The following is a 23165-nucleotide window of genomic DNA, read 5'->3' as shown; positions in this document are numbered from 1 at the left end:
GTACAGTGTTGGGGATGGGGGGGTATGGAGGGTGTGGGGAGAAGGGAATGGGGCAACGAGTAGAGGCTCAGGGGCAAACACATTTGGGAAAACTAGGTTTAACAAAGTATCAGGTATGTCTCTACTGCTGGAGTTCTCCAAGCTCTAGCACAGATAACGTGCACTGAGCCTCCTCCTCCTGGGGAAGAAATCATCTTATTTGACCACTCAATCCTTTTTCACTGAAGAGATTCATACACAGCAAAACAACTTAGGACACACCTCTTTAACAGATAACAAAAGCAAAACAATAAAGGGCTTGAATGCCAAAGGCAAACTTTGAGGTCTGGCCTCCGTCCAATCAGGCCTGGATTTTCCCCACTACAAGAGGAACTGCTGATGTACCCTTAAGTTTCTACACAGAAGAACTCAAACCAGGTATTGCTGCCCCCACATAAGCATCTACTTGTCAGAATCCCCAGTGGTCAGGCCCATCCCCATTCTTCTAAGACCACCTGGACAGTCAGCAGTGGCTTCCTGGTGATCTGCAGGCCTTGGACACACGCCTTCTCGTAAAGTGATCCAGGGACTTCTATGAGCAATGGGGAGCACTGGACAATCCCAAGCACAGAATGAGAAAAAGAGCAAGCGTTTTTAAAGTCTTGTGTGGTATAGAGCAGCTTTCCCAAATTAGAGGTGGCAAGGCATGTGTTATAAAATCAGTTCAGGGGGCCATAGCCAGCATTTCTTGAAAGAAAGAAAGGAAATAATAAAAAGAAAGGAAAGAATGAAAAGAAAGGCAAGGCAAGGGGCGCCTGGGTGGCTCAGCTGTTAGGTGTCTGCCTTCGGCTCAGGTCGTGATCCCGAGGTCCTGGGATCGAGCCCCGCATTGGGCTCCCTGCTCAGCGGGAAGCCTGCTTCTCCCTCTCCCACTCCCCCCTGCTTGTGTTCCTTCTCTCGCTTTGTCTCTGTCAAATAAATAAATCTTTAAAAAAAAAAAAGGAAAGGAAAAGAAAAAAAAACAGATGCATCACATGTACAAAGGGCAAGGAATACTTTATGAAATTTGTCTCTATTACACATACTGGATTGACCTCTGTTCAAATGTATTTCCTACTTGGATCCCAGCTAAAAGGTCTGAAAGTCACTGTTCCAGAAGACGCAGAACTCCGGGCGGAGGCTGGAGGCTGCTGTACTCCCCAGCTGGGTGAGGGGCAGTGGGAGAGGAGCAGCAGAAAGAAGAATCATCAGAAGAGACACTTAAAAACAGTGAAGAGAATATGGAAAAAGGAAATCAAGGAAAACACTAAGGTATTACCCCTGGGTCATTTGGGGGAAAGGTGGCTATAATCCCAAACAGGCAAACTGTGAACAAGAGCGGGTTAACAGGTCCACAAGGGAGGTAGGGAGACACATTCAGGTTGAGACACATCTGGTTTCAAGAGACAGAGGACATCCAGATGTAAGTACACAAATAGCTCTCCCACACCACGAACTCAAAACAGGTCCCCAACATTGCTTTAATTTTAGTCACCTTTTACAATACCGTATTAATTCCCTTTCAGTTAAACAATGTTTTAAATTTATGCTTTGTCCTCAACCAAGTGGTTATGACTCTGAAAAGCACATAATCGCACTGAAGAACCAATGCCATCAGTCTCTGGCTATTACATTATTTACCATCCCAAGGGCTTCACTTTGATTTAGCGTTTGATGGATAAGCACAGACGGGTGTGTCATTTGGCTGTGTGTGTGCGCGTACAATGGCCGCATCAGCACAGGGATGTGTGAGCCACATGAGCCCTACTGCACCAGCACTGGGACAGTCCTGCCAAAGGGCGCCCGTCAGCTGCCACGCTGTCTGTGCCCACCCTGTGACGCTACACAGTTGGCTCAAGGGCCCTGCTGATCCAGCAAGAGGGCATGAGGGAAATGGCAGAACTCCAACAGATCACTTTAGCCAGGACTGAATCCCCAACATACACCAGAATAGACATAATTAAACGAGGCAGTGTGGACTTAAAGGTAAAATGTCATCCCCACCAGGCCCTTGATGAAGCGAGTTTTGCTTTACAGAAGCCTTTTTATGAAGTAAATTACATTAATTACCAACATTTAAAAACATCCAACATTTAAGGGTTCTGAATCTCTGATTTATTAGACAGCATGGAAATAACAGGTTTAAATTATTTTACAAAAAGAGCTCTAGCTGCTCATAAACAGCAACTGGGCTTTCTGGGGGTAAAAACAATTCTTCAGACTACCACACAAGGACACAAAGACTCCTCATCCCATACAGTCAGCATGAAAGGGCACACAGACATGTTTTTTGTTAAGACAGAAAACAGAGAAATCCACATACTAAATAAGGTGTCCACAATGACTATAACGCATCCCTTAGGGGATAAGTATGTATTTGTAGGAAGCAAAACAAAGCTTGCCATAGAGAAACCACTTTCACGAGATGATTAGGTGGACCTGCAATGAAGAAAATACATTTCAAAAGATGGGTTCAGACTTACACTAAGTTTTCACTGAAACACTCAGAAAATAAAAGATCTTTCTCTGTATCAAAAGAATTTCTTAAAAAACATGTCATGGATAAATTTCAGTAAAGGTCCAAGGCCCATTCAAAACATACATTTGCAAATAATATAAATAAACACCAAAGTCTGACCACAGAAACACTATGTGGAACTAGCTGGAACAGGCCAAGCGAAGTTCGTGTTCTGTTTCAGGGCATTACATTAAAGTGAATCTCATTCTCACTATAATTTTTTTCTTTTTAACCTTAATCACCAGCGGCTGGGCAACTGAAATGGACATGAGAACTATATAAATGTCAGAGAAATATGTAAACCTTGTTAATGTTTCCAAAAATTCATTTAGAGATAGAAACAGGTCCAAATAGATGCCTGTCTAAATGTACTGCAATTACGTTACAATTATTTTTCCAAATACACAGATATGCTCTGTCTTTTCTCAGCTCATTACTGACTCAAACAATTTGCCCTTCTGGGATCAATTGTTTGCTAATAAATAATTGTTTACAGTCACAAAATGAAGTTAGGAGGTTTTCTTATTAGTTTTCCTTCTGCACCCTAATAAGATTGAAAACTAGCTGATTCCCAGGAGTCTAACCTTAACCTTGCTTTGTTGAACAGCCCAGGAAACGATGAACCATCTGCTTCGGAAAATAATGGACGGCCAAGAGGAAATACTGTTTAATTGTAGATTAACCTCCTCATGAGGCAGTCTGAAGCAGCTTTCGAATTAGCAACTACAACCAGCAAAAGAAACAAATGGCTCAAGAGCCTTTTCCTCCACCATTTAAGGTCCAGAAAGAATGCAAAAGGATTTTTATTACCTATATTTATTTACAAACATGTATTTCCACAGTGGAAACAAAAATTATCAAGGTCAAAACTGATTCTCAAAAGTGTAATCACTGCCCTCCAATTTTGTTTGCCCAGAATACCCTTAATGCAACAAACCATCAACCATCTCATGCACTTAAAAGTGTTCGTTTAAAAAAAAAAAAATCAATAAAAACCTCTTTTCCATTATTTTCAGGTTCTTATAATATTAAAATTAATATATTTCCCTGGTTTCTTTGTTAATAGTAATAAATCCACCATTGGGGAGTACGAATTGTTTTATTATCATCAACATGGCACTTAAGTAAATGAAATCTTGTCAAGTACATGGTGACCTACAAGTTCAAAAGAAAAAAGAACAGCATGAGATCAAAATGGCCGGCCAGGACAAGAAACACAAAAGTGAGAGATTAAATGCAAACACAGCCCTTTATCCAACAGGCTTCACATGCTAAGTCTTTGCTAAAGTCAAACCTGTAAAAGTATGCATGATATTGAATATTTAATACTCTGCCCCTTTTCAGGGACTCAACCAATTTAGCAAGGGTGCTAAACCATTTTAACTCAGACAAGTAGAAGAATCCTGAAAACATTCAGTCATTCCATATTTATTGAGGCCTGGGTAGAGAGGGACAGAGAACAGACAAAGACCCCTGGGGTAAGTATTTTATGGTTTAACCAGAGCCTAAGTATCGGTTTTCCCTCAGGCCTGGTGCAGGTAATTAAGTAAAGAGCTTTGCCCTGTTAGTACCAAAAAAATGTAAATCGTTCCTCTCTGTTAACAGTTACAACCAAGAGCCAAAGACAGCTATGAAAATTTCAAAACTACGGAAATTTGCTATTCCAGGCAAGGCCATATTACTCTGGGTTTCCAGTAAGACCTGAAGGTCATTCACTTTGTGTAAATATTAAAGAAACAACCTCTGTGGAGAGGAAAGATTTTTGGCAGTTCAAATTCTTAAATATCTTAAACAGAATTTGCTAAAATAAATTATTCTTGAATTCCTCAACTTAATTTTGAAGCAATGAGCTAGTAATAACTCCAGAGATTCAAATAATAGTGCCTATTCAAGAAGAATGAGAGTTTGACATTCTTCTCTACCAAACAACTAGGCACAATTTTATCCATCAGACGTCTATCAACCTACGGATATTGAAAGCTTGGGGAGAACAAGATAAAATCAACTCCAACCCTACAGTCAGCTGTAATATCGAGCAGGCATCAACAATGCTATTCATGAATTTAGAAAAATTAATAAATCCTGGGTTGAATGCAAGAAAAGGCTCAAATACAGGTGAAGCATACTCACTTGGGTTTTGTTTCTGCATCTGTCACTTGGCGAATGAAGATACCATCTTCAGGATGTTCTGTGTCATCCATTTCATACATATACGACGATGCTATTGCAAGCGTGGTCCCATCATTACTGAAGGCCAGGGATGCAATGCTGGTGGGGTACCGATGGAACTGGCACAGTCGCTTTTTGTTAAATGGATCCCAAATGTTTACAAATCCATCAGAGCCACCTGCAAGTCATTTCAAAAGAGGTAAAATGGTTCTTAAAAGCAGGTACAGAAAAAAACCATTATCCTTAATGGTTAATTTTTAAGGTCACAGAAGTTACATTTTCCCCACAGACGATAAAATTTTTACTTCCTAAATGTCAGAAAAAACAAGCACAATTTTTTAAAAACCCTTCCTAAGTGTAATTAATTGTCTAACGTTCAGTTAAAGCAAAATTGTTGGGGCGCCTGGGTGGCTCAGTCAGTTGGGTGTCCGACTCTTGATTTTGGCTCAGGTCATGATCTTGGGGTTGTGAGATCGAGCCCCACGAGCCCCACGGCGGGCTCTGCGCTCAGTGCGGAGTCTGCTTAGGATTCTCTCTTTAGCCCTCCCCTCCCTCTACCCCTCCCCCCCTTTTCTCTCTACAATTAATTTAACTGAAATAAAATAAAGCAAAAGTGTTCTCTCAGCGATGTGACGTACGCACACATGCTACACCATACCTGTGGCAAACGTATTGTGGATGTTGTGAAAGGAAATGGCATTGACTGGGTAAATCTGCTCGATGTTGTTCTCCTTTAGTCTGTGACACTTGAAGGCATACTTCTTCTTCTGTACCTCAGGGCTTGGGTCCAAGTACTCAACTGCCACTCGGCCTTCAATGGAGCTTAAAACATAACCCTGTCAGGAGGGAACCAGAGAAGGACAAGAACGGTTACTCCAGCTTCCAAAAACAAGGCACTAATTTCCAAATTCAACCTGCACTAAAGAGGATTATTTCAGAAACGAAACTACAGCCAGCTTTTAACCAGGTACAGGTTTTAAACTATAGTAACATAGCTATGACCGGTCCAAGAGTTAAAGAACACTTATACCCATTCTATAAAAAAAGAAAAATAAGGCTATCACATCTAGTAATTTTGTCAAATCTAGACAAGAATTTTAAAGTGCTTCAGTATCATTTATTTGTTGTCTTGTCCAGAGGGGGCTCAAATTTGTGCTCTGTGCCTCTTCACCTCCAACAACTCTTAAGAACTGTGTGTCCTTCGGCAGGGGCGGGGGGGGGGGGCGGGTATCAATGATCCGAATCAATGAGAACACCAGCCTTCCACCTCAGTCATTCTGCCTTTTGCATTTAAGTACAGCATGTTGAGTTCACACACAAACAACACAGATTTTCAACAATGTTCAAAGTAGTTTGCCGTTTCAAACCTTTTCTCACCTTTCCTTGAAATGACAATATGTCAAAGAAACTAAAGGATATGATAATATGAACCCTATATTTTATTTATTTTTTTAATTCTAAAGGTATGAAAAAGAATTATTCCTGGAAAACTACTTAAGGAGAAAAAAAAAATCAGTGAAATCTTAAACTTCCATCATCAACTAGAAACATGTACTAACAAAGTTTTAGACATAAGACATAAAAATAATATTTATAAATACAAGGATATCTTATAATCACAGTCAAATCTTTAAAAGTCACATAACTTCAATGCCTTATCTTCAATGGAAATTTACAATTTCCTGAGAAAAAGAACTGTGATCACCATTTGAGGTACCAGCCTTTCGAGATAAAGGGCCAAGAGAATAACTGACATAATTGCATCTAGCTCCTCAACCACTAAAGGACAGCAAAAGATTTCAAAGATATCTGCCGTTTTTAATGACTTTTCCTCTCATAAAATTCTTATAGCAGCTGACACCACCACCAACTCTCCTTCAAACTTTAAGGATTTGAGGGGAAAAGAGGCTCACTAATAAACAGGGCAATCTTGTTTAGCAGTGATGACGGGGAGGGGAACCCACCCCATGTTTCAAGAGGTAGTCATTACCTAAGGATTATCGCCTTCTCTAAAAAAAAAAAAAAAAATCCAAGTTCTGCTGTCAGACCAGCTAAAGAACTCTATTAGTATCAGAGTTAAAAAGAGGCAAAAAAAAAAAAAAAAAAAAAAGAGTACAGCAAATTCCATAATCCTAAATTTCCAGATTTAAATTTGAAATCACCGGTTTGGTAAATTGAAATATATGCAAAACGCTCTCTGATTACCATATATCTGTCAAGCATCCTGGACCAAGAAAATCAGAAGACCTCTATTCAAACCACTGATAGATTACTTAACCTCTCTGAACATCAAGATCTTTTTTTTTTTTTTTAAAGATTTTATTTATTTATTTGACAGAGAGAGACACAGTGAGAGAGGAAACCAAGCAGGGGGAGTGGGAGAGGGAGAAGCAGGCTTCCCGCCGAGCAGGGAGCCCGATGCGGGGCTCGATCCCAGGACCCTGGGATCATGGCCTGAGCCGAAGGCAGACGCTTAACGACTGAGCCACCCAGGCGCCCCCTCTGAACATCAAGATCTTATATGAAACTGGGTTAACACACTACTCTATAACACAAGGCTGTTGAAAATGTAACTACAGCAAATTCTAAATCAGTACTCAAAACATTTTTTAAAAAGCAAAGCTTTAAAAGGCAGTGACCAATGAGATGAGATCTTATTTTCAAATTCGCAAACGGGGGTGGGGAATAGGTCAGTACCTACCTGCTTGTTTGGAAATGCCCGGATGCAGCGAGTCTGGTACTTGAGGCTGGACTCCCGGCGCTGTTGCACATAGCCCATGTTCCGTAAGTCCCACACCAGCACTCTGCGGCCTGCAGTGCCCACAATCAGCCGGTCTCCAGACACTGAGAGGGTATACACCTTTCAAGAAGACCAAAACTTACTAAATCCACCCATTTGCCTAAACAGGCCATTTTGTCCCCAAAGAAGTCCACTAACTGTGAAACCATAAAAGTTAGCTGATCAGGTTCTCAAACACAGGCATTAAATTTTAAATGCTACAGTTACACAAACCAAGTAATGTGCACAAAATAATCAATCCAAAATATTCTTAATACTTAAGTCATGTATCATATAATGTACATTCTAATTAATTCTGCAAAAACACTTTTGAAGACTTAATTCTCTTGGTTACTAAAACAAATTCAATTATTAAGCAATTTTTCCAGCCTTCTTGTTTCATTTAGTAACAATATAAGTGTAAAAACTACTCAAAAAAGGAGATAATAAAGTCATAAAAACAATTCAAGATGAGACCTCTCGATAGGCTTCTAGCTTTTCATAAAATAATCATTTTCCAAGTTATTTGTCTATGACCACCCTTTAAAAAAAGATTTCATCTTGTTAACTCTTAAAAATCTTGATTTTCTAGCTGTCACAGTGAATAAAAAGGCCTTTCCAAGAAGAATGAAGGAGCCATCATTAATTAGCTGCTTAGCTGCTTTTGGTGGCATATGTACTCAAAATTAAAAGACAAGAACAGTGGTCTGGCATGTGACAAAGCACATTCTTGTGCCTTGATGTCCTACTAAACACTCAAGACAAAGTTCATCTTCAGCGAAAATTTAAAAAGCATTTTCTCCCTTACAGGCATCTATTTTCCCCACATAATGCCCTTTTTACGGTATTAAAAAAATTTCCATAAAAAATTCCTTTATAATCATAGAATTTCCTGCCAGCAAGTATTTCAAGTGGTTTGTTTTCAAATATGTCAAATTCAAATAGCAAATTCATGAAAATAGTGCCAAAATGTATTTTCCTGATCATATTAAATAATTTTTTTAAATCTAGACTTCAGGCATAAAACTGTACTCTGGTTATTACTTTCAACTAAGAAGCAACTCTAATTTAATCTGATTTAATATTTTAAAACCTGAAGAATCACTATTAAAAAATGAAGAGAGCCCACGGCCTGGTAAGACATCTCTTTAACATTCAGTAACTAAACCACAAGGTTAGTAATCACTAATGTGTTAACGATATACCACCACCTCAAAATACCAAGTTAGGTTTAACAATACAACAACCCAAGAGTCGCAGATTTCTGACCTTAAAATTCAACAACTAATTTGACTAAGGGAAAAATCAGGAATTAAAAAGATTCAAAACAGTAGATTTAACATAAGCATATTTAAATAAGACAAATGCGAGATCTACTGCAGTTTATTCAGAAAGCACAATGTTTGCAGAAAAATAGAAATTAACCTAAGACATGTGAAACGCCAAACTTAAAAAACACAGAATCCAGAAAGAGATCGATTTATAACAGTACAATCAGATTGGGAATTTTATCTTAAATCTTTACTATACAGGTGACACACAAGCTTCTAATAGGGCTTTCCATCCCCACTGATCGTAAATCATGTGAAACCACTGTCATGCTACTGACTAGGTATATACATTTATCAAAGAAAGTATTAAAAAAGGTGACATAATGAACCTTGCTGAACCAATAAGCAGCTTGATTCAGTGTGGCTGTCCATTATACAATATTCTGCCAGCAATTTATCACAGCTCTTAACATGTTACATACAACCATAAATCAAAACTAGAAACAATGCAATTATTTTATTCTGAACAAAGGTCTTGCCAGGAGTAGATTCGACTGTGATGTGACAGAAATAATGGCTCTCTGGATGCACTACAGTATATAATGATGGCTAACAGGAACTGAATAGTATATTTACACTAAGGAAATAGACTCAAGTGAAGGATACCTTTAAACTGCTAAAACAATCAATCTTTAAAATTAACTACCACCTGATAGTCTGATGAGGATACAGCAAGAATGCTCAATTACACTTTCATTGTACAGATCAAAAGATCAGAATAATACACAAAGTTTCAGTTTTAAAAAAGCTTTCTTCAGGAGAGCCTTCAAACGACATCTGTCAACATTAAAAATAAATAAATAAATGGCAAAACCCAGGGAATATAGGACACCTTTCTCACTAACTTCAACTTCAAGATAACCCATTCCACCTTCTTAACAGTCCACTCAAATGAAACCTCAGGTCATAAGTGAAAATGAGTGATGCTCTGTCCCACTTCCTGGTTTGGGCATGTCAAACCCAATTTAAGGCAATCCAACAGTCTTTGCTAAATGACTTCTCTGAAAAGGCACTGAGTTGCTTCTCAGTGCCGGGATTTAAAGCATTAACAATACAGAGCAGTGGGTTTATTTAAGCCACTACTATCCAGTACAAAGATGACAACAAACAGGAAAAAAAAAGCTGACCCAAATACCAAAATCCAATCCCTTTGCTTCAAAAAAAATCAACTTTTTTTAAAGTAATCTCTACGCCCAATGTGGGGCTCAAACTCATAATCCCAAGATCAAGAGTCGTGTTCTTTACTGACTGAGCCAGCCAGGCACCTCTCATCAACTCTTAATTAACCTTCAAATTCAACACCATATTCATCAAACGTGTATCAAATCAAATCACCCCAAAGATTATAATTTCTATTTTGAATGTAAAGAGCCTACCTTTTCAGGCTGAGAGAAGGTCCCTGCATTACAAGGAGTTCTGGGATCCCACAGTTTAACTGTCTGGTCCCAACTCCCTGTCACCATCACATTCACTTCAGGGCAGTATTCAACACATCTGATAGGGGCATCATGGGTTCCAACGAGATTTTCTACAGGGGGAGAAAGAAAAAAAAAAATCACCCAGCTTTACTACCTCCACTAAACAAAGATTCCTCAAGTGAACAATAGAAGGAAACATTGATTAAACTGTAATGAATCGGCTTCCACCAACTCAATGAAAATGTCTGCATATAGAAAAATTTCTACATGACTATAAATAGTCATCCATTCCTCTCTGTGCACCTTACAATGCATGGTTTGATTCACTAACATGGTACATACCAAAGGCTGACTTGAATTTCACATTACGTTAAATTGGTGGCATATCTGGCTTTTTTTCCTCATCTGATTCTAGATTCCTTAAAATCAGAAACCTTGTTGAACATCATAGTTCTGACTTTATCTACTGCAGGTTCTGACACACGGTAGATACTCAAATACCTGCTGAATGAAAGAATGAGTAGAGAACTCTGGTCTCCTGGATCTGGATAAAACTTACTGCATTAAAGCCAACATTTATAAGAAACTTATTTATGTGGTAACAGCATATCTGAAAGCTGGGGGATAAAGCAGGCAGGGAGTCTTATGATTAGTCCACTTGGTCTTCATGGTGGGTCAAATTTCCAATAGACAATTTCTTTCCTTTCAATTTCAACTCTTCACACTATCTCATCCATTCATTCAATGAACATCTACTAAATGTCAAGTATGTGACAAAATCTATGCCACATGCTAAGGATACGACAAAGAAAAATATGTGATCCTGATCCTCAAACAGGAAAACTACCTATTTAAAAAATGTATCATTTAAACAAGAAAAAACATGACCTCATGAAGTTCAGCAATGACCTCCTGAGAATAAACAGCTAATTCCCTTAACTATGGTCTCCATATCAAAAATCTTTGTATTTGTGTTTTTTCCCCTAAGTTTTCCAACAAATAGGACCCAAACCTGCAAGCTAACTTACTATATAGAATAATCTCACAAAACCAAATAGTTTTGCAGTTCTAAGTTACATGACAGAGTGACTTTCATGAAATAACCTCTTCTCTTTTTTTTTTGGGCAAAATAGCGTGCTCATCTTCTTTACATTCTCCCATCGTCCCGCTAATGCTCAGCTAGTCACCTCTGTGCCGTGCCACCCGCTTCAAGGACATCTAGACCTAATGTATGCACATACAAAAATAATGTTTTTAATGCTCCAAGAGCTCTGTACATTTGAGTTCCATTCCATTTCTGCTCTGTTCCAAAGTCACCATAAAAAATTGGTGAAGTCATTTCCTATCCAGGCCTCTAAGAAACTAACTTAAAAAAAATGTCATCTTATTATTCATTCAATAAATGTAACTGAAGCATATTCTATGCTAAATCATCACACAAGCAGAATTAACATAGTAGCTGGACAGGACTGGCTTTTTTATATATCAGATTTTTAAAGACCTATCATCCTTCAGTCTGAACTAAATAAGCTTCTGAAAAGAGAACACTCAAACATCAGCACTATCCTGGAAAATCTTAATGAGCAGCAGACTACTATGGGGTCCAGTCCACTTCTGAGGACAGATACAGGTCAAATACTTAAGGACAACTTCATGTAAACACTTAAGAGTGGTGATCCTAATGGAACGAATTTACTGAGAAAGTACATGCATATTTTGTGATCAGTAATTTAATGGTTATCATTTAAACAGAAAAGTCTTAAATTGAAGCTACTATTACTTGTCAACAACTTGGGAACTAAGCAAGTCAGGAATCACTCTTCCTAAATAAACATTTACACTTTAGTCCCCTAACTGAGAAAACAATAAACTGATAAAAATGTGCCCATATTACCTTGATCAGTGTTCAAATCATGCATTTTCAATTGATGGTCTAATCCCCCACTCCAAGCATGTGTTGGATCCTACAAAATAGAAGTTTCAAGTCATTCAAAAGTTATAGACGTTTACAAAGTGTTTCAAAATTCCTGTTTCTACAGCCAACTGTTCACTTTATGCTCAGGATGATGTACACTGGGCTCTCACACACACAAAATAGAGCAAATAAGTGGTCACCAAAATAACATCAGCAAAATAAAGAAGGGCTGTTCACCACATTGGCTGAGAGCACACAGGCATTCCTATTTCCTAGGGAAAACAAAAAACCCTCCTTTTGATGAGGCAACCAAATTTTACTGTCTTGTAAATTTCAAATACAAATGTCATATACCCACAAAGTTTGCAGGGTTACTCTTTTTGAAAGAGGAGACCGTTTCCGCCGTCTGCATAACCCCAACCCCCCAAAAAACTGTATTTGGCTCAAGACAAGTGTTAAGGAAAATCTTAAGAGCTAGCCAAATAACTTCTACCCGACACTGGCAGAAGGACGGTATCAGCACAGGATATCCTAAAACAAAGGGGGCAGGTGCGCGAACTGAGGACACCTACATAGAAGGCGCAGTCCAGGACGGCGCCGGTGTGCTGGTACTTGAGGCGCATGGAGTTGGCCGGCACATCGTAGAGGCGCACCGACGTGTCCCAGGAGGAGACCAGCAGGAACTGGGAGGTGTTGGGGCTGAACTTCACCGAGGAGATGCCGTCCTCGGGTGGCTGGTTCAGTTTGAACTCGTTAGAACCGGTCATCTACGGAACAAGCGACCAGTCAGTCCCCAGTGGCTCGGGATGGGGTGTTGGGCTGACTGCACGCCGCGTATTCAGGGGGCTTCACGGTAAGGAGGTGCCTTACGGGACGGGGGGCTGTCTTAGGGGGGGAAGGACCTAGAGAACGTCGGCGACCCGGAGTCTGCGCCTGCGCAGACCCTGCGCGCCCGCCGCAGTCGGAACTCACCCCCCCATCCCCCGCCGCCCCTTCTAGGTGCCCCAACCTGCCCGGCCCGCGCCGGGGTACCCCTAACTGCAGCCCCCAGCATAGCCTACCGCGGGCTCCCGCACCCCGGCCCCTCCGCCAGGCCTACCGCCCCGGACGCTCCTAAAATAAAGAGGATTGAAAGCGAAACGGGTTCCCCGCGGCCGGCTCCGACCTGGGATGTCACTAAAGAGTCCGCCCCAGAGCCCCGTCGCCTCGCCCCTGCTACCTTGGGCTCCCCTTAGAAGCAACTTGGCCGCCGCTGACCGCCGCCACCACCTCCTCGCTTCCCTCCGAGCACTCGCGGGCTAGGCGAAAGAGGCGGAGAGGAAGCTCCAGCATATGGCCGCCATTGGCTAATTTCAAACGCCAACGTCTCGCTCGAGGCAGCCAATTGGTCCGCTCGGAGGCCCGGCGACGGTCAACCCAGCCATCTTGTTCCGGCTCAAAGGCAAACCGCGGCTTTTCCGATCACGTGGTCTCCCTTTATCACAAGGCTGAGGCACGCGTCCTCGAGAGGGACGAGGGGAAACTACAATTCCCAAGGTGCGCCGCGCCAAGGCTGAGCCCACGCTCTCTCCCGCCCTTGTGCAGCACGCTGGGAAATGTAGTTTCCTGGGGGCCGACGCCTGGCCGGTCTTCTGAATAGTAGGCGGGAAAGATGCTCTTTACAATTGGACCCGTGGCGCACTCCCCAACTCAGCCTCTCAGACGCAAGAACCCCATTTTGGTCAATACTTCTGTAGAGCTAAATTATTCTCCCTTTCACTGGACATGCATACGCCCATGAAGTTAACCAAAAATTGGAGTGGAAATATTTGCTCTAATCAATTGCATTACTTTTCCCTGATTTATTCTCATTTTCCTGGCGTTTCCACCCCTTAACCAGGGTCTCACATTTTCCATTGTCTTAAGATCTGTTGATATCATAAAAACTCATCCTTATTTTTACTATGCTTTATCCCTCCATTCCATCTTTCAGCAAACGTTTATTGAGCACCCACTGAGTACCAGGTCTGGTGAGAGCGTCTGGGAAGATACATTAATCAGACAGTCCTTGCTCTCGGGGGAACTCCCTGTCCAGAGGCGTGGACAGACTGGAAAAGAATTACTCTGCAGTGCGTTAAAGCTCGAAAGCTTCTGTATATTTAAGCAGGGTCCTAAAATGACAGCTACAAGCTTCTCCCCATTCACCTTCCCACCCCAAAAACTCCCTAGAGTTGCAGTCTCAGTTTGCTCCCATTATCTGTTTCTAGACTCCTACAGAAATAGGAGAATCGAGAATTTGCTTCTGGAACTTACTTGATCTCCATAAAAGAAAAGTAATTCTTAATTTATAACTAGAATGCTGTGACTCAGTTACTCTTAAATATCAAAAACTCATTGACAATTTTCAATTTAATCCATACTGTAACCTCTTTTTCACTACCTTTTGTGGAAAAAAAAATCTTATTTTATTATGTGATTTTGTATGAAATGGGAGGAAATTGTTGGAGTTAAAGTGTTTAACTTTTAAGGTATATTAATAGAGGAAAAGTGTTGTTGGTCTTCACCCATTCACAGACCCTACTCAGGTGCACTTCTTTTTAGGATTCTTGACAAAATAAACACACACACAGTAACCACCCTTCTGCCCACTGTGTTGATATTACTGCTAAAAGAACAGAATCTTGCCCTCCCTCATTGCCAGTCCTCATACTTGGTTCTCTATATTTTCTCTTTCAACAAGTTAATGGTGAGGTTAAGAATTTTAAAATGCAGTGCCTTGCCTCCATTCTAACTTTGGCTAACTAATTTTATCTCCAAATAATTCTATTTGGTTCCCTCTCCCAGTTGTTTATTTAATTCTATTAGAGTTTCAAGATTCTGAGCATGAATTATCTGCTAATAAAATCTAAGTGTATTTCATTATACAGTGTGTGTATGATTCAGGTCCCTCTGGGCACACAGTTGCAGCCAGACTCTATTCGAGTTTTAAGAAACGTCAATCTTTTAAATCCAGTTTACAGCCTGAAAGAGAGGCTGATGATTTTGCTGATTATTCAAATGAATTGATAGTCTTGAGATAGGAGATCTGGCCACAATGGAATCTTGAACATTTTAAATCCAAATGCAAAGTCGTGTGTGTGTGTGTGTGTGTGTGTGTGTGTGTGTGTGTGTGTGTGTTAACACTCAGTTACCTGTAGGAGCAGGGAATTCCCAGAAACTAATTACAGTGTTGGATCACCTTTGACTGCTGATTTCTGAAGTAGTAAAAGGATTGAAATATCCACTATATGATATCATCCCTGAAATCTTAAGGGCAAAATCACTCTGCCATTAAGAGCCTTGAGTGGCTAGAGAAAACCACTTCCTATAAGATAAGTAAGCATAAGGAGGATATAGTGACCCAACACTGTTAAAACTATCATCTCTTGACAAAAACATAATCTATTGAAATGCAGACAATAATGAGATGGATGGAATATTCCTATACAAGTAGGTCCTTGAGCAAATTGGTTGTTTCAGCATGGAATATTCAAATAACAACTTTAAAGGACAGGAAGAATTTAAAGTGGGTCATATGGAAAGAAAAAATTCTTTGGAATAAAATACATGTACCAAATAAATCAGAAGAAAACGGACCCAGTGTCACTTTTGTTTTCTCTCTGTGTCTATCCAATATTTAGCCTAGTTCTCAGCAAGTTCTAGGGCTCAGTAAATATTTACTGAGTTAACTCAGCTGGAATGAAATAAGTGGACTAGAACTAACTTAGCATCTGCAGATGTGTTCTTGGATAACAACCCTCTGACGTCATCTTGAAAGAGATTGTAATTTTCATGAAATCTTATATGAGAAGAAAACAACGACCTCAAAATGGACAAGAGACCAAGCACTTCAGACAGAATACTGCGGGTCACATAGATCTGATTTACAGATAGCCTCTACATTTTCATAAAATGCTGATAATTTCGATGCCTCTCGCCTCAGAGACAAGTCCATCACGCAAATGTTTTCCTTCTAGAGGATGAAGTCCGACCTCCTCCCTGCGCTCTCCCAGCACCCTTGCACCGGCTAAGGGGACCTCGGGACCGGAGGCGGGAGGACCGGGGAGGTCTCCCCACGTGACACGGAACCAACGTCCTTCTCTAAGGTCCAGTCATCTTTTCCGACGTTTTACACGGAACAGGCGGCTGCGATCAAACATTGCAAAACTCTGCGATTGGCATGACACTCGCGCTGCTATTCTCTGGGTGCCGCGCCCTCCCAGCCCGCGCGCGGCGGCAGGTGTTAGGGCACGGAAGCCGGTGGGCACGCAGGCCCCGCGCCGCGGTTCCTTTCAGTGCGACTGGCCACGTGCTTGCCCGTGACCCCTCCATTCAGCCACACACAACGCAAACTATAAACTATAAACAACAACAGTCAAAAAGTGCGCGGAAGCGCCTTTGCCGCGCGCCTAGTCTCCAGCCTCAGATCCCTCCTCAGCCGAAGTGCCGCCTCTCTGCCCCCAGTTCCGCGCGGCGGGGGACGGACAACTGTGCCACCCGCTCGGGAAGTGTACGCGGCTGCAAGCCTGTCGCGCCATGCTGGGCGATGAGCAAAGCCGGCTCTGCACCTGGTTCAGGCAGCGCCATCCCACCTGACCTTCGCCCTTGGAAGGAGGCGCGTGGCAAAGGCTGGACCACGTCGCACGGCGCCCTGCTGCGGCTAAGTCCGAGGCGCTCCCAGTGCTGGCAAGATGCTCGTTCCGGGAAGGTAGCGCTTCAGCAGTGAGGCTCCCCGCCTTTGTCCCTCTCAGCGCGGGCTCCGGAGATGGATTCCTGCCCAGGTGCGCCTCAGCCAGCGCCAGGTCTATGGGCACCGGGGAGTGGAAGAGGGTGCAGCTCTAGCCCACGTGCCGCCTCGACGGCGCCAAGGTCCCCACCTTTAACCCCTGACCCCAGTCCCACCCTCCACGTGGGGTGGGAGCAAGACCTCTACTGCCTGCCGCACGCCTCCACCGAAAATCGAGAAAAGCCGCGCGTTAGCACGCTGGGCAATCAATCTCACCAAAGTTAGCAGCGATGCTTAAAATGTTTTATTTTTTTCCTCTTTAAAAATATTTACAGATCTGAAATCTCCTCCTACCCATCCTCGGAACGAGGAAAACGAAAAGAGGCGTTGAGATAATTGTCCAAACACCTCGCTGGCTTTGGCCGGCTGTGTGCGCATGTACATACCTACAGGTGTATATATGGGGAGAGGAGTGTACCTGGTTCTGTTGGTGTTTTTCTGATTTTTTTTCCCCCTACCTATCAATGTAGATCTGGCCGAAACTCCCATTCCCACCACCACCCGAGAACATCCCCTCCACAATGGTTTTCAAAGCGTATCGGTTTGTTTTGGGTAGAAAGCAGGCGATCTGGCTTGAGAAATGCCGATAAATACCCGAAACAATCAAAACAAAAAGTAGGGCAGAGGCCATAAATAAGAGATAATGAATACACATGGTGTATTTCTTAATATTTCTGGCAACACACCGCCCCGCTCCGGAGCCCCGGGAGGGGGCAGCTGGAGGCGGCCGGGAGAGCGCGGCGCTCAGTAGTCGAGCTTGTTGTAGAGGTTGTAGAGAGGTAAGGCCGAGAGGTTGCTGCCGGGGTAGTAGAGCGGCGCGGGGAAGGCGAGCGAGCGCGGCACCGGCACGCGCAGCAGCGAGCTGTCCCGGAACACCAGCGGCATTCCCACCAGAGTCTGCGCCGAGGCGTGCGCCATGTTGGCCGCCTCCAGCTCGGCCGAGAGCTGCCGCTTCCACTTGTTGCGGCGGTTCTGGAACCAAGTCTTGACCTGGGTCTCGGTGAGCTGCAGGCTGGAGGCGAGGCAGGCGCGCTCCGAGCTGCTCAGGTAGCGCTTCATGTCGAAGGTGGACTCGAGCTGGTACACCTGGCTGCGCGAGAAGACCGTGCGCGTCTTCTTTTTGGCGGCGCCCGCCTGCCGCTCGGCGCCGCCGTCCCGCGGCCGCTCTGGCCCTGGCGACGGCGAGCGCGCGGGCAGGAGCCTCTCTTTCTCTTCCTTAAAGTCCGGGTGCGAAGGAGAGAGGAAAGGCGTGCGCTCCGAGCTCGCCGGCCCCGCGCCTCCGCTGCCCTTGGGGGTACCTGGGGAGGGAGAACAGACAGGAAGGCATGGAGTTGGGGAGCCTCCGAAACCCCCAGCCCTGGCCAAGACGGGGTGGGGGGATGGCAGGCGGCTGCAGCCTTGGTCCCAACCCCTTCCTCTTCTCCCTCTCGGTGGAACCCAAAGCCCAGCACCCTAGCCTTGAAAAAGCAACGGGTCCCAGCTATTTCGAGAGTGTGGGGACTCTGTGCCCCCAGCTTCGGTGAAAGGACATGTGGCAACGGGGAGCAAGTCTGGACGGGGGGACATTAGCATCATTTTAAAAGGTGATTTTGCCTTGTAATAACTGAGCTGGAAGAGTTCCCCGAGCTTTATAGTGTGGCATCATTTCACAGGCCGTTTGTTCGGAAATCACGCTAAGGACTAACGCGGGGCTCCCCTTCGTCAGTGTTGTAAAGAGGAGCCATCTCTGAAAGGCACCATTGTCAATCATCTTGGAGTGGTAATCAGGCCGAGGGGGGGGCGGGGAGAGGGAGAGAGAGGAGAAAAAAGAAGCTGGAAGAGATTGCAGTAGAGACAGATGGACCGCTGGGACCCGACTTCTAGACCTCTTGTTCGGAAAGTATCCGACCGATGTACAAAGGCGATATTGAGGGCAGAGCCGTGTGTGCGGCCCGCCCTGTACCAGCCCGCTGTGGTATATTCTCCTTCCAACCCAACCTTCTCCAAGACGGTTCCCGTCACCTCCCGAGCCCCCTCCGGGAGGAGGAGACAACAACGCGGGCGCGTCCCCTCCCCTCCTCCCTGGACCCCGGGCGGCCGGGGCTCTGGCCAGAGGGGGCCTGGACCCCGGCACAGCTTCCCTCCCCTAGAGCTTGCTCGCGGCCGACCCGGCGGCGTGCGATCCTTACCCAGGCAAGGAAAGGGGATGGGGGGGTGATGCTTGGGGCCCGGCTCCTTGGGGCCGTGCGGGTCTGGGCAGAAGCAGGCAGGTGCCTTCCAGCCGTCGTCCGGCTCCTCCTCCTCCGAGGACACGGACAGGCTGCGTTTCCTGGCGGGCCAGCCGGCGGGCTCCCGTGGCACCTCCGAGGGGCCCCCGCCCAGGATGGACTGAATGGTGAAGCTGGAGACGCCGCCGGCCGCCGGACACCCCTTGCCTGCATCTTCCTTGCTGCCCATCCTGGGTTCATAAGAAATCGGAGGAAACCAAGAACTCCCTTTAGAGACGATCTGGGTGGAAGGTGGTGCAGGCAGGCAGGCGGGGGGAGGGGCGGGGAGGGGATCCAGGGGGAGGGGGCGGCGAAGCTGGTGAGGCGTCCCCTCTGCGCGGGGGACACGCGGGCACGGGATGGCTGCACGGGGATCCCTGCCTGCCCGGCTCTGGGTGTGCCCGCCCAGCCCCGCCGCGAATGCCCCTTCCTTGCCCGCCAGCTCTCGGGGTCTCCGCCGGCGCGGAGGTGGCGCGGCCTCATTTGCATAGAGGTTACCGGGACGCGGCCAATCGCAGCGCCGCCGAGCGGCCCCGGAAATTTTCAAAAAGCCCAGGCCCGGCATGCAGCCACTGTGCGCCCCGGAGCGCGCCGAGAACCCGGCGGGCATCTGCTGTGTCCAACCAGAGACAGCAGGGCCGAAAGCAGCATAGATTCCAGCTCGCGTTCCTAGCCTCTGTATGGACTCCCACCGCTTGCACTCCGGCCCCCTCGAGGGGCACGGGCAGTGAGGGGCTCCGAGCTGGAGTGGCCCGACGCCTCCGTCTGAGGAGCTCAAACAGGCTGCTCGAGGACCCTCCCCTAGCCTCCCACCCCTTCTCCTCCGGGCGAGCGGGCAGAACTGGCACCCCGCAGACCGCTGCGTCCGGCAAGGGAGGGAAGGGGTTTAGGAGCATGCGCCTCCGAACTGATGCCATTCCTGGGAGCTTAACTGGGAGGCCAGGGAGCAGACAACTTCTGCCCATCCCCGCCTACAGAGCTCACCCCGTCACAGGCCCAACGGGCCTGCATGATCCCTGGGGTAGGAGAGACCTAGATCTTGTTGCAAGAGATCCTGGTTCAAGTCCCAGCACCACCATTTACAGACTGCGTAAACTAGGACAAGTCCAGTTCCAGTTAGAACCTCATTGCTCTTACAGGTGAAATGAACTTCTCATTAGCATCCCCCCATTTCTCCTGTTTTGAGGATGGCATTAGGTAGGAATGGGAAAGGCACCGAAAGCCCAGAAGCACTAGGAGCTCATAGTAGGTACTCTGTAAACTTTTGCTTAATAGCTCACCGCCAACCGCCCACCCTCTGTTTCACAGGTGATTTCCGGTTTTTGGCAAATACTGCAGGCCATGGAACTGCTGCAGAAATAAAAGCACTTCGATGCTGGGAAGAAGAGGAGAAGGAGGTGAGAACAGGTTATGGTTTTAGAATTAGGCAAAGTCGATTCAAATCTCATTTGGGTGACCTTGGACATGATACTAAAACTTTCTGAGCATCGGTTTCCTCCTTTCCTAAAATTAGAGGAAGCAATGCCTACCTCGAAGAAGTTAGGTTAGGTCAAAGTGGCCAACTCTGAGGCGTGGGTTAAGTGTTTAACAAACCGTGGTTCGTTCCCTCCTTGCGGCCGCCTCTAAGCCCTGGCTCTCTCCCCTTTAATTCCCAGATCGGCTGTTACTGGATCTAGAAGCAGCCTGGTGCCGGCAACATGGTACCGGGGCACAGTTGTCTACACAAGCATGGAGGAAACGAAGACGAGGTAAGGCCCCAAGGCGCTCAGGCAAAGCCGCCACCCGCCCTCACCACCCCTCCCCCCCGGGCTGCGGCCTCGAGAATGCTGGACCAAGAGCTCTTGGGAGCCCCCGGCTCCTAGGATATTCCCCCAAAAGCAACCAAGGTGATAGGAGACTCTGGAATCAGTCCCCACAAATGTCCAGACGCTGCACCATGACGGTGCAGTTCCCTCCTCGCCCGCGCCGAGCCGGGTTATTGAGTAAAGCGCTTATAATATCATTAGCTGCGGTGAGTTACCGACTGCAACCCTACCCGTGGCAGAACCTCTCGCTACTTAACTCCTCGAAGGGCTCGTTAATGGGCTAATTGATTAGGAGTCGGCGGCGCAGCCGAGCAGGGGCAGGCGAGGGGGTGGAGGCTAGGGGCTGTGAGCCACGGCCCGGGAGGCCGGCGAGGGGCAGGTGCCGGCCTCCGTCACCGCATTAACCTCTTCAGGGCTCTGCGGCGGGGTCGAGACACATTACAAATGGTCAGCTTTAATCATGGTGTCAGCTCATTAACCCGGAAGGACCCCGCGCTGAAATACAATTTGTGCGTCCTCTGCGCGGCCGCGGCGCAGGCTCGGGGGCCACGTCGCAGCCTGTCCCGCGCGCTCCCGCTTGGTTGGGGGATAGAAGGGAGGTTCCTGGAAAGACACAGCCGACTCTCTCACCCGCCTGCACCCCCTCCGCCTGCCTCAAGCACCCTGAGTGGGTGCTGTCTCACGGCCCGGGCCTCGGCTACCCCAAGGAAATGGGCCAACCCGGAGAGCAGAGCCTGCCACCCTCTGGGGAAGAAAGCGGAGTTGCGGGTGGGCATTGGTTGCACCCTTCCTAATTAGGAAATACTTGGTGCCGGCAACCTGGAACACGCCGGAGCATCCCATCTCTCTTCACTTTAATCCTCATGGCAAACCTGTGGTGCAGATCTTTACCCGCATTGTACAGGCCGGGAAACTGAGGCCCAGTGGAGAAAAGTGACCAGCCTGAGCAGAGTAAGCAAGATTGAAGCTCAAGGTTGTTCCACCGCCAATACCAGGCCCTTGGGAGGGGGCGAGGGGTGGAGCAGGCTTTGGCACGGAGTTTGGGAAATGGCTGCGGGGAAGACTGTGAGGACTTCAGCAATCTCGCGACCAACGGGGCAGATGTATGGGTGGGGCCAAGGACCCACGGGGTTGGCCTCAGCTAGGGCGGGTACCATGCGAGATGGGAGCCAGACCGCTGGGGTGGGCCTCAGAGAAGCATCCAGGAGCAGCGAGGGACTGCCAGTGGGGAGGAGAGTGTGGCGGGGGCGGGGGGTGCTGAGGTTTGAGGACTGGTTTGAGGACTCAAAACTAGGAAACCACACAGCCCCGCGACCCCACGACCTTGCCCCATTCCTCACCCCAGGCTAGTTTGGGAAGTCAAAAGGAGCCATCTGGCCTCCCTCGTACTCCGTTGGCTCGCTAATTCCTCTCGCATTGACAGTCTGGTCTACAAAGAGATGCGCTACGATTGAGTCCTGCATAGCCTCCACACCCCGCACATCTTCAGACGCGCACGCATTAAGCCGCATGCACGCACTTGCATAAACGCTTACGCATTCGCACGCATTGAGTCAGCAAACGTTCGCTGAGCTCCGACTAGTGCGCGCGCACACACCCACCCACGCTCACTCCCACTCTACCCTGAGCCAGGGAAGTGATGGTGGGCGCAGGACGGAGGCGGGGAGGCCATGGCAGAGACCAAGCAAGACTCCTGGCTCGGCAACCCGAAGGACTCTCCTCTGGGCTCTCCTCCGCAATTCTCAACTTGTCGCCGGCAGGGTCTCCTGCCCCTCGGGCACTGATAGCAGTCACACCGCAGGGGCCCGAAGGCCAAGACTCAATCTTCCCGCCATCCCTTTGGGGCATCCGGGGGTCCCCGAGACCTCACCCAGAGGGCAAGGCCCAGACGCCCTCTCCTGGGCCCAGCACAGCTATAAAACACACTCCCAGGAACCGTCAGCTCTAGGAACCACCACCCGCAGACACCCCGTCTCTCTGTCCTCCAGTGTGGCAATCTTTCAACTCTGTACCACCTCCCGCCCCACCCTCCTAGTCTAGGGATAGCTCCGCCCCTCCCTACACCATTCAGATTAACAGCAGATACTCGGGAGTGTGGCCCCTCCTCATTTGGGGAATCGCCCCCTCCCTAGGAATTAGACACAACCGGGTTCCAAGGAATG

General features: G+C 46.5%; 2 protein-coding genes across 3 annotated transcripts; both read right to left on the bottom strand.

Annotated features, from left to right (window-relative positions):
* Window positions 1-2110: 2110 nt before the first annotated feature.
* BUB3 (BUB3 mitotic checkpoint protein) lies at window positions 2111-13564 on the bottom strand. 2 transcript variants are annotated; one of them, XM_032423370.1, is made up of 8 exons: window positions 13368-13564; window positions 12721-12915; window positions 12128-12197; window positions 10192-10343; window positions 7407-7565; window positions 5364-5541; window positions 4667-4883; window positions 2111-2457 (listed from the first exon to the last, which is right to left on the bottom strand). In XM_032423370.1, exons 2-8 carry the CDS (start codon window positions 12913-12915, stop codon window positions 2448-2450), a joined length of 981 nt encoding a protein of 326 aa, XP_032279261.1. In that variant the 5' UTR covers window positions 13368-13564; the 3' UTR covers window positions 2111-2447. The 2 variants fall into 2 exon arrangements, with proteins under 2 accessions (XP_032279261.1, XP_032279260.1); XM_032423369.1 differs by having other exon boundaries at window positions 2111-3691; window positions 13368-13549.
* A 4132-nt stretch (window positions 13565-17696) lies between these two features.
* Window positions 17697-19388, bottom strand: HMX2 (H6 family homeobox 2). The gene is made up of 2 exons (XM_032423071.1): window positions 19121-19388; window positions 17697-18250 (listed from the first exon to the last, which is right to left on the bottom strand). Exons 1-2 carry the CDS (start codon window positions 19386-19388, stop codon window positions 17697-17699), a joined length of 822 nt encoding a protein of 273 aa, XP_032278962.1.
* Between the last annotated feature and the right edge of the window lie 3777 nt (window positions 19389-23165).

This window comes from Phoca vitulina, unplaced genomic scaffold (genome assembly GCF_004348235.1).
Source record: "Phoca vitulina isolate PV1807 unplaced genomic scaffold, GSC_HSeal_1.0 scaffold28, whole genome shotgun sequence".
Taxonomy (NCBI): domain Eukaryota; kingdom Metazoa; phylum Chordata; class Mammalia; order Carnivora; family Phocidae; genus Phoca; species Phoca vitulina.
The sequence above is the reverse complement of the archived record's forward strand: the minus strand, read 5'-3'. Positions and strand labels throughout refer to the sequence as shown.